At 44.4% G+C, this 10,689-nt stretch overlaps 1 protein-coding gene across 6 annotated transcripts in view; it reads left to right on the top strand.

The window, feature by feature from the left end:
- Positions 1-368: 368 nt before the first annotated feature.
- Positions 369-10,689, top strand: part of LOC111151527 (lysine acetyltransferase 7) — a 33,341-nt gene continuing 23,020 nt past the window's right edge. For 2 of the 6 annotated variants that reach the window (XM_022509578.1, XM_022509577.1), the window contains exons 1-4: positions 369-557; positions 2,992-3,139; positions 5,891-6,067; positions 8,683-8,922. In XM_022509578.1, coding sequence (XP_022365286.1) covers positions 543-557; positions 2,992-3,139; positions 5,891-6,067; positions 8,683-8,922 — 580 coding nt within the window. In that variant the 5' untranslated portion in view covers positions 369-542. The remainder of the gene's footprint in view (positions 558-2,991; positions 3,140-5,890; positions 6,068-8,682; positions 8,923-10,689) is intronic. The other 4 variants (XM_022509580.1, XM_022509579.1, XM_022509582.1 and 1 more) reach the window with 2 other exon arrangements.

The raw sequence follows: 10,689 nt of genomic DNA, 5'->3' as shown, positions 1-10,689 counted from the left end.
GTCCTTTAGCCAATTAGGCAACGAAGGGGTTAAACCTCAGCCACCTGATGGATTCTGGGGGTTTCCTTCCTCGACTTCAGAAATTAAAACGACCGGGAAGGGAAATTTTGCCCAAGGTAAAAATGAGAACGGCTAACTTCAATTGTCAGGCTTCAGCCCCAAACAAGAATGGCTGCCCACGTCCACAAAAGGTGCCAATCCCCTAACTAAAAATGGCTGGCCCGGATTTCTACAACTGTGCTACTCTCTGCCCAATTCCAAAATGGCGCTCACTAGCCTCACCAGGAGGAGCGAACCTCCCAGCATCCTCTCTGGCCCTCAACGTCAGGTGACGCGAGCCCCAGCCGGAAGTGAAGGAAAAAGCGCCTCAGCCCGCGGCGCCTGCGCAGAAGGGTCTAGACGCTGTGAAGCAGGAGGCACTTGGGATCGTCCGCAGGATTGGGACTGCTACAGAGGCCGCCACGGAGCCCGCCGGAGCCACCGTTCCTACTGCTGCTGCTGCCGCTGCCCGAGTCGGAACTGTCGGGCCGCAGCCGCCGGCAATGCCGCGAAGGAAGGTGAGAGGAACGGGACAGAAGGGATGGCGGGTGTCTAAGGACAGTCGATTGAGCAACGTGACGCAGTTGGCCACGCCTCACAGTGGTTGGGTTCCAACTTCCCGCTCCCCCGAACCTAGCTCAGCAGCCTTCTCTTCTGTCCATACCCAACAGAAAAATGTGGGCCCAATCCTGGCCTCGGCCTATGCTTGTAACTATTCCCGCCCTCTGCTTGCCTGGCTCGGAGGCGTTCTTCTCGTTAATTGGTCGCTGGAACGCCTAGAAGCGTATTGATTGGCTGGTGGCACCGCCCATTTGGGTCCAACGGTCACCTCCCCGCGTGCGGGGGTGGTGTCGGGGCCGGGCCCTATGGTTCTGCGACTGGCTGTGGAGAACGATCCCTCCTCTCTTGATTGGTTAGGCTTGGCAGTCTGTCCCGTGGGGGCGCGGTGTAGCAGTAGCGCCATTGGGTGGCACGAATCCCCGCCCTTCCGGCCGGTGATGCTGATAGGTGCATAGGCGGGGTTTTGGAGCATCCTTCCTTTCCAGGCGGGGGGGCACAACAAAGCAGAGGACTGGGTGATTGGGAACCAGCGCCCACTCCCTAGGGATCCCACTCAGGCCTGTTGCATCTAAGCTGTAATTTTTCCTTATTTGCCCAATTGGACAGCGGACAGGAAATGCGTTCCAAAAGGCTAAAACTTTCCAGAGTTAGGTAGGATTTGTAAGGTCACCTAGGGACACCCCCATTCCTTTTCTTTGCAGCTGAACAAACAGAGACGTAATGGAGTGCCCCAAGCCATTCCCATTAGGCAATAATGGAGCCAGGACTACAGAGCAAATCTAATTCAATTCAACACATGTTTATTAACTACTCGCTACCGTGCTAGTTGCTGGAGATTCACGAATTAATTAGACATGATCCCTGGCTTAAGGAGATCACAGTCAGATGGGGAAAACAGACATATAAATAACTAGAAGGAACTAGTAAATTCTCTACTCAGGGGTATATGCTAAGTATTGTGGGAGGGAAGTGAGGGAGCAATTAAGTCTGCTGTGGAGTAAGATGGGAAGTAGATGGTGAAAGCTAGAGAGGAGAGCTGAATTCCAGAGTCAGACCAGGAGGGAATGGTCAGAGACTTGAGTATCTGGGTAATGGACTAGACGACCTTTAAGACTCACTCTTATCCTGTGGAATTTCTGTGACTCTGGAGCCTCTGCTCATTTCTGGGCAGATTACGCTTGAAATATTTGGAAAGCTGCGTGGTATTCTTGCTCATTTCTGCAGAAATCTTTCTTTTCACAGAGGTTTTCAAACATTTGTACCTTTTGTTTTCTCCTAAAATGGCCTATACTCATAGGCAGTATTTATGTTAAGGCTCACCAAATGCTGGAATAGTACTGGTGCCTTGGAATAGGTCCATAGTCCCTTTTCTGCAGTTCCCAAATACAAAGAGCTTTTGAAAATGTGTTTTTAGTAACTTACTTGGTTGGCAAAACCTGTCTTAAACTATCCTGAGCCTACTTATAGTTTCTGTGTGTCTCATTGGGTGATTGTTTATATATTCTGCTGTAGAAATATTAATGTGTTTGTTGATGGGTGTTTCTTGCGGGGTATATGCAAAATGTTCCCTCTCCAAAAAGTTACGAATTTCAGACACAACTGGCCCTAAGGGTTTTGAATAAAAAAACCCAGGGGGCTTCTAGCTTGAAGTTTTGTAGGGTTTTCTAAGCAAATACTCTTCCCCTTTCTGGCTTAGGGAAGGGTATAGTGTTAATGTTCAGTCGTTAAAAGTTGTCTGTATGACTAATCATGCTTCAGGAAGCTAATAATTGACAAATAATTATTAATTGAAGAGATGATAAAAATCTCTGTTTTTGAATATCTACAAGTCTTCATGTGCAAGCTACTTTTTTTTTTTAAAGCACTTTTGGTACATGTGGAGAAACTTCATAGGTAGATAACATAAGAAAGAAGAATTTTAGTCTTTTTCTTTAAGTTCTCTTGGGATCAGAGTTGTGGATCATGATATTTTGAAATAGTATACGGTTTAAAAAAACATGATGGCCTTTTGTGGAAACTTTGAACAAAAGCTACTCTAAAGTTAAAAGGAGACTAGCACTGATATTTTTCCTACCACCATGGACTTTAAGTGCCTAGTACTGTCGGCCAGACCATTTTGAATTGATACTTTTATTTCCAGTTTGTAGTGCTGACCGATAAATGGACTTGTGTCAGAATTAGTGTTAATGAAGTAAGAATGCTCTCTTTCATTCATTTAAGAAAAGTGCATTATTTGTAGGTTGTTCCGTTTAAATGCCTTAAGTAAAGGGAATTTGGCGATGGAATCCTTCCTTCGTGTTTTCGGGATCATGGTTCATTTTATTTCCAGTGTTAACACAAACCCACAGAAAAAATGCTTCTGTGCTAATGTCTGGATCTATGGTGTTACAGAGGAATGCAGGCAGTAGTTCAGATGGAACCGAAGATTCCGATTTTTCTACAGATCTCGAGCACACAGACAGTTCAGAGAGTGATGGCACATCCCGGCGATCTGCCCGAGTTACTCGCTCTTCAGCCCGGCTGAGCCAGAGTTCCCAAGGTATAAGAATTCATTCTTCCTGACCATACCTCGCAGCCTGCTCACTGGTCATCATATTATTGTGTTAATATGGAAACTGGTCCCTTGGCTTGGTGTAGGTGACAGAATCTGGTAAAATGCAGAGTGAATGACTGCAGAAGTATCAGGTCTTTAAAAAATGGTTCTGTTGGGGGTGTTGTCTAATCTGTAGACCCAAAGGAACTATGTCTGATGTAATGGCTGTGTGACACATGGATGTCTTAAGTGGCTTCACTTTTTTTTGGACTACAGCTTTTCCATCAATAAAATGGGAATGCCATCTCTTCACTTCCTGTTGGAATGGTTTAGACTTAGGGCCTTAGAATAGTCTCTTGAACTTGTTTTTGGAGGAGGTTCAGTACTTCTCAATACTTCCAAAATTTATATTTAATTCTGTAATGTAGTCAGATGCAATTATTAGATATAAATAGTTACACCCAACTGTCAGTTGTTAAATACCTAGAATTTCACTTTGGTTGTACAGAATGGAGAATCTCTGCGTTGGAAGGTAGTTTGAAGGCTCTCTTGTGCAATTGAGTTGTCTCGGCTTAGATTTGGAGGGTACCCCTGAATCCCTCCTGGTTCTGCTCTGGGATTCCCCGGGGAGGACAGAAGGTTGCAGTTAATGCACAAAACTGGTGATCAATAGGTGATAACAGATTAGGGGGGTGGGAGGGGGACTGTAATAGGCTCGAGCACTTAAATAATGCCCGTTTGGTCACTAATTTGGTCGCTTCATGAGCACATTGCAAAATGAGAGAAAAACCGGTTTTTCAAGCAAGAAAATGGGAACATTCTCCACAGCTGTTCTTGATTTTATTTTTGAATTTAACGTTTCAGTTGAAGTCACGCTGTTGTCTCTTGAGTCTTAGTTTGTGTTTATTTTTTGAGCACAGTGGGAATAGCGATAAATGACTGCTGTAATTCAGATACTATGCTGTGTACTGGAATGCCGTGATAGAAAAATCAGAGTTCTGCCTGTAAGGTGCTCACAGTTCAGTGCCAGATACAGATATGTCAGTCGATCATGGTCGTGCATTGTGGTAAGGGCTCTGAGAGGTTGGCGTAGCCTATTTTGGAAGCTCAGAGATGGGGCTGGTAATTTGGGACAGGTCTCCAAGGTGGATCCTAAAGGATCTAGTAGGACTTAACAAGTTGAAAGATGGGGAAATGTTATTCTAGGCAGAGGGAACAGTATATGCAAAGGAAGGGTTATAATATTCTTACAGAGTGTAATTGGTCATTGCCCCGGACACCTAAAAGTTGTAAATATTCAAAACAGCTAGGAAATACCTGGGCCCTGGGTCTCTTCCTAGTTGTTATACGTCATAACTGGGGACTTGCACAACTCCCAGGGGCATCGTTCACAATGTAGTCTATGTAAGGTGGCCTTCTCAAAAGCAAAATGTAGGCTCTATTATGAATTGAGCCTTCTCGAGGTATGCAAGCTGATAGCCTAGCTGTGTGTTGACTTCTTTTACTGAAAAGCTTGAGAATTTTAGTTTTGTTCTTAGGAGAACCTGTGAGATTTACATATCACCTTAAAGATCTTTTGTCATCTAAAATATGGTTTAATCTCAGCTTTGAATCTTTCTCTAGTTCTTTTTTTTTTTTTTTAAGATTTTATTTATTTATCTGACAGAGAGAGACACAGCGACAGAGGGAACACAAGCAGTGGGAGTGGCAGAGTGAGAAGCAGGCTCTCCACTGAGCAGGGAGCCTGACGCGGTGCTCGATCTCAGTACACTGGGATCATGACCTGAGCTGAAGGCAGACATTTAACAACTGAGCCACCCAGGCACCCCTCTCTAGTTCTTTTTAAAGTGTCATCAAATTAGAGATGTAACGAGGCTGCCAGGTGCTTCAGAATAGGTTTTGGTATCTAAAAAAATTCCAAAACTGTGTTCTTGGCCTCACTTTTCGTAAATTTGTTATGACTTTGCTTCAGAGTATCAGCATAATCAGGAAGAACACAAGAGAGCCCTAAAGAAAGGAAATATTTGTATATTGTTACACCTTTAGTAGTAAAATACGTGTTTTTTGGTGGGTTGGACTAAGGGAAGAAAGAGAGGATGCAGCTAATATTCAGAAAGCACTAGACTAGGTACCAGGGATCATATTCAATGAAATTTATATGAAGTATCTCACTTCTTACAGTAAACATGAGGAATGTGCAGCTAGTGTTTTTTGTTTTTTTTTTTTAAAGATTTTTTATTTATTTTATTTGACACACAGAGATCACAAGTAGGCAGAGAGGCAGGCAGAGAGAGAGGGAGGAGGAAGCAGGCTCCCTGCTGAGCAGAGAGCCCGATGCGGGGCTCGATCCCAGGACCCTGGGATCATGACCTGAGCCGAAGGCAGAGGCTTTAACCCACTGAGCCACCCAGGCGCCCTGCAGCTAGTGTTTTACCTTCTTTATAGATCAGGGAAAAGACTTGAAGAGGTGAACTTGCCCAAGATGCTCTAGCTAGGTGGTATGGTGGAGTGGCATGGAATGGGAGTCAGTCTTGATTCCAGAACCTAAACTGTTAATTCTATACTGTATTGCACCTCTATATCTGATCTAGGTTCTTTAGCTTATATTTTATTTAATAGAATAGGTATGTTAACTATTTGTTAGATTTTGTGAAGTATGAAGAGGAGGGCATGCATGCTAATAGATCATACGGATAAGAAATAAAACAAATTTCCTTCTTTTCTCTTTAAATGATTATCTTTAATATTGGGGATCAGATTCCAGTCCTGTTCGAAATTTGCAGTCTTTTGGCACTGAGGAGCCTGCTTATTCTACCAGAAGAGTGACCCGTAGTCAGCAGCAGCCTACCCCGGTGACTCCGAAAAAATACCCCCTTCGGCAGACTCGTTCGTCTGGCTCAGAAACTGAGCAAGTGGTTGACTTTTCAGATAGAGGTGAGTGAATATAGGATCATTTGGTCAATTACAGAGAGGATCTCATCAATTCCCTCTTAAGGAAGGCTTGAGGCCACTGCAGATAGATGCCCAAGACTGACAATATTCAGCTAGGTAAATGCTGTTTGCCTGATTCCTTTCTTGAATGTGTCGCTGAGGACAGATCTGTACTAGAGTACTCTTTTTTTTTTTTAAGATTTTATTTATTTATTTGACAGAGAGATCACAAGCAGGCAGAGAGGTAGGCAGAGAGAGAGGAGGAAGCAGGCTCCCTGCTGAGCAGAGAGCCCGATGTGGGGCTCGATCCCAGGACTCTGAGATCATGACCTGAGCCGAAGGCAGCGGCTTAACCCACTGAGCCACCCAGGCGCCCTGTACTAGAGTACTCTTAAAGTCTAGAGTAACAAGTATATTAGATGGAACCCATAATAGGCAAAAGGGACTGGAGACCTTTTACCCATAGATGAAGAAAGCTTGCACCAGATTTTCCTATAGTCATGCTTGTCAGTCCACTTACCTCTGAATTTCTGAGGAAGAGTGACCTTGGAAATGGGGGTTGTGAGCTGTTGAGATTGTGATTCACCAGCCCAGATCAGATGCCTTAGAGCACGGGTTACAGACCGGGGCACCCAGCCTGCCAACATGCTCTGTTGGTTTGCTTGCACAGTGTTTACTTTTTTAATTTTTATTTTTAAAAATTCATTTATTTATTTTATAGAGAGTGGAGAAGCAGAGGGGGAGGGAGAGCGACAAGCAGACTTGCCAGGCTTGATCTCAAGATTCCCGAGATCACAACCTGAGTTGAAACTAAGAGACACTTAACTGACTGTGCCACTCAGGTGCCCCAGTGTTTATATGTTTAAAAGTTTGTTGCCAGCATTTGGAAATACAGAATTTCATAAAAAACGAAGAAAACCTAGGTTACTAGTTTCTTTTAAAAACTGGAAAGCTCTGGGACGCCTGGGTGGCTCAGTAGGTTAAAGCCTCTGCCTTCAGTTCAGGTCATGATCCCAGGGTCCTGGGATCGAGCCCCACATCGGGCTCTCTGCTCAGCAGGGAAGCCTGCTTCCTCCTGTCTCTATGCCTACTTGTTCTCTCTGTCAAATAAATAAATAAAATCTTTAAAAAAAAAAACAAAAAAAAACCTAGAAAGCTCTGAGAACATGAGGTGGTCATTCACTCACAGTATTGACTGAATTGGAAGAGTAGTTGTTTTCTTCTTCTTCTTTTTTTTTTTTTTTTAAGATTTTATTTATTTATTTGACAGAGAGACACACAGCGAGAGAGGGAACGCAAGCGAGGGGAGTGGGAGAGAGAGAAGCAGGCTTCCCACTAAGCAGGGAGCCTGATGTGGGGCTCGATCTCAGGACCCTGGGATCATGACTTGAGCCAAAGGCAGACGCTTAATGACTGAGCCACCCAGGTGCCCCAGTAGTTGTCTTCTTGAGGTGGACAGTCAGCTCTCGATTTGGCCTTGCTCAGCCCTTGTAGGCATTTGGCATACAACCCATGATTTATAATCTGAATTGTTAGATTACTAACAGGTTAGCTTGGGAGTCAAGTTCATTCACACACTCACACCAAATATGTCATCCAGAAGGACACCCATTTTTATTAATCTTCCATCCTGTGTGTTTCTTGGAAGGAAAGTTAGATGGTCATTTTATTTTAAAGATTTTATTCATTTATTTGAGAGGGGGAGGGAGAGACCACACAAGTGGGAGTGAGGGGCAGAGGGAGAGGGGGAAGCGGACTTGCTCCTAAGCAGGGAACCTGAAGCGGGGCTCAACCCCAGGCCCCTGGGATCATGACCTGAGCCAAAGGCAGACACTTAACCAACTGAGCCACCCAGGCACCCCATTGATGGTTATTTTATTTTATTCCATTATTGTTATTTTTTAAAAGATTTTATTTATTTATTTGACAGACAGAGATCACAAGTTGGCAGAGAGACAGGCAGAGAGAGAGAGGAAGGGAAGCAGGCTCCCAGCCAAGCAGAGAGCCCGATGCGGGCTCAGGATCCCAGGAACGAGGGATCATGACCTGAGCCAAAGGCAGAGGCTTTAACCCACTGAGCCACCCAGGCACCCCTGGATGGTCATTTTATTTATTTATTTATTTTTAAAAGAGTTTTATTTATTTATTTGACAGATCACAAGCAGACAGAGAGGCAGGCAGAGAGAGGAGGGGAAGCAGGCAGAGAGAGAAGGAGGGGAAGCAGGCTCCCCGCTGAGCAGAGAGCCCCATGTGGGGCTCAATCCTAGGACCGTGGGATCGTGACTTGAACAGAAGGCAGAGGCTTTAACCCACTGAGCCACCCAGGCGCCCCTCTTCTGTCCACTTTTGATTACCCATGATGGGGGGCTTATGAGAAACACAGATGAGTGAAATGTACTAGGATAAATCCCAAACTGAATTTTACTCAGAATGTAAAGTAGCACAAAGGAATGATGTTAGTTTCTTTTCATTTTCCTTGTAGCTTTACAGCAGATAAGTGGCTAAAAGTCACTGGTTAAATGATAGAGGATCTGGGAAGCCCATAAACTCTTCCAAATAGTAAACCTCTAAATAAAAGAACCCCACTTATGAGCTTCTACCAATTGCTTTTGCTTTAGAAACTAAAAATACAGCTGATCATGATGAGTCTCCACCTCGAACTCCAACTGGAAATGCGCCTTCTTCTGAGTCTGATATAGACATCTCCAGCCCCAACGTGTCTCACGATGAGAGCATTGCCAAGGACATGTCCCTGAAGGACTCAGGCAGCGATCTCTCTCATCGCCCCAAGCGCCGTCGCTTCCACGAAAGCTACAATTTTAATATGAAGTGTCCTACTCCAGGCTGTAACTCTCTAGGTGAGTGTGACCGGCTTCATAACACCTGTGTTCCCTGGTTCTCGCCCTCTGGAATTAGGATCATGAGGAGATGTTCTGTGTTCTCCTGTGATCTAGTTTCTTGGGTTCTTCCGTGGCGCTGAGAGCATCACTGAGTTGCCCACTCGAGTAGAGAGTATTTTTGCTCCTTGGTTGCAAGGACAAGAAGTGCGACGCACCGATCAGTTTCCTGCGAGTTTCTCCCTGTGAAAAGATTCCTCCTTTTTCCTGCAGATACAAAACAGAAGACCAGTTGTCTCCAAATGGCTCATTGTGTGGTGCACAGTTCGTGCTTCATGAGGAGTGTAACTAATGCAGAGTACTGCTTGTGTGGCCAAAGCTGCTAAGAAAATGAGAAAAAGAGAGTTCTTATTGCGTGGCCGTGAACGTAAAAGGGCGCAGATGAGATGCTGGACTTTTGTGACTTCAGTGGTTTTAGGCTTTGTATACTTGATAAGTATAAACCGGACAAGTATCTCTTCTCAGATAGAAGAATATCTCAGTGTTTTCTTACGACCTTTACCTCTTACTGGCAGATTCTTATAATGGTTTAAACCAGTGGTCCTTAAAATGAGCTTCTGTGCAGACGTTGGGATTAAGCCTTTGTTTAGAGCTGGAAGGCGCTGATGGAGATTACAGACTTTTCTCCACTGGGTCTACCTCTCAAATTTGTGAACTTTTCAGCGGGGCTGTCAGGTTCCAGAAAAAGGTAGAACAGAGTAAGCTGTTGCTTTACAGGCCACAGTATGTTTTCCCTAGCATTTAATGTATTTGCATCTTTTCCTGGTCTTAGCACCAATATCTCTGATAATCTCAACTCCTCAGAATGCCTAGAGCATAAGTTCCCCTGAATATCACACCAGTCATCACTCAAAGAAGCTGATCATTTTAGGCCTAAATGAGTTTCCTTGGGTAAATGATGGAAGAACTAAGCATGGACATCATCATGTAAACACTGGTATTTGAGTGCTAGCTAATGCTTCAAGAGGGTGAGGGGATCTACTCGCCAGATGGCAAAGAGACTCAGGCCCTGCTTGTCACTCTCCCTGCTTCCCTAAATTGTCACTTTCATGTGCTCTGTTTGCCACATGCCAGACACTGTTTTAGGTTCTGGGGGTGTAGCTGGGAACATGTCCAAGTTTCTACCCTCTGGAGCTTATAGTCTTAACTGGGGAAGGCAAACCAGGTGGATATATAATACGTCAACTAGAGATATTTCCTTGAAGGAAAATTAGGGAGTGCTGAGAGAGAAAGGTATTGTGCATATATACAACCACACACACACACACACAGACACACACACACACTCATTCACTCACACAGCCAAGTGCTAAGGCTGTGGGGCAAGATAATGTTTAAGCAGTTTGAGACACACTTAGGGGCCAGTATGCCTGGGGCAGAGCAACCAGAATGGGCACAAGGAGACGAGGTCAGAGTCGGGCCTAACTGTATGTTATTTATGCTCAGTACTTAACCCCCCCTTAGTTGGGTAGATGAGAGGATAAATGTAAATCTGTTGCATCAGAGGAGAGTTTACTTTGACTTTTGGTGTTAATGTACTGGCAAAGTTTGAAAAGTATGAACCTGAGCTTCCAAAATTATTTTTGATAAGGGGGTGCCTGGCTGGCTCAGTGGAGCCTGTGACTCTTCATCTTGGCATTGTGAGTTCGAGTCCCATGTTGGACATAGAGATTAGTTAAAAAAAAATTACTGAAATTATTTTTGATCCTGTCCTACTCTTTAAGTTCA

Source organism: Enhydra lutris, unplaced genomic scaffold, assembly GCF_002288905.1.
Source record: "Enhydra lutris kenyoni isolate GAN:26980312 unplaced genomic scaffold, ASM228890v2 scaffoldscaffold26, whole genome shotgun sequence".
Taxonomy (NCBI): Eukaryota; Metazoa; Chordata; class Mammalia; order Carnivora; family Mustelidae; genus Enhydra; species Enhydra lutris.
Note: the sequence above shows the minus strand (reverse complement) of the source record. Positions and strands in the feature narration are given on the sequence as shown.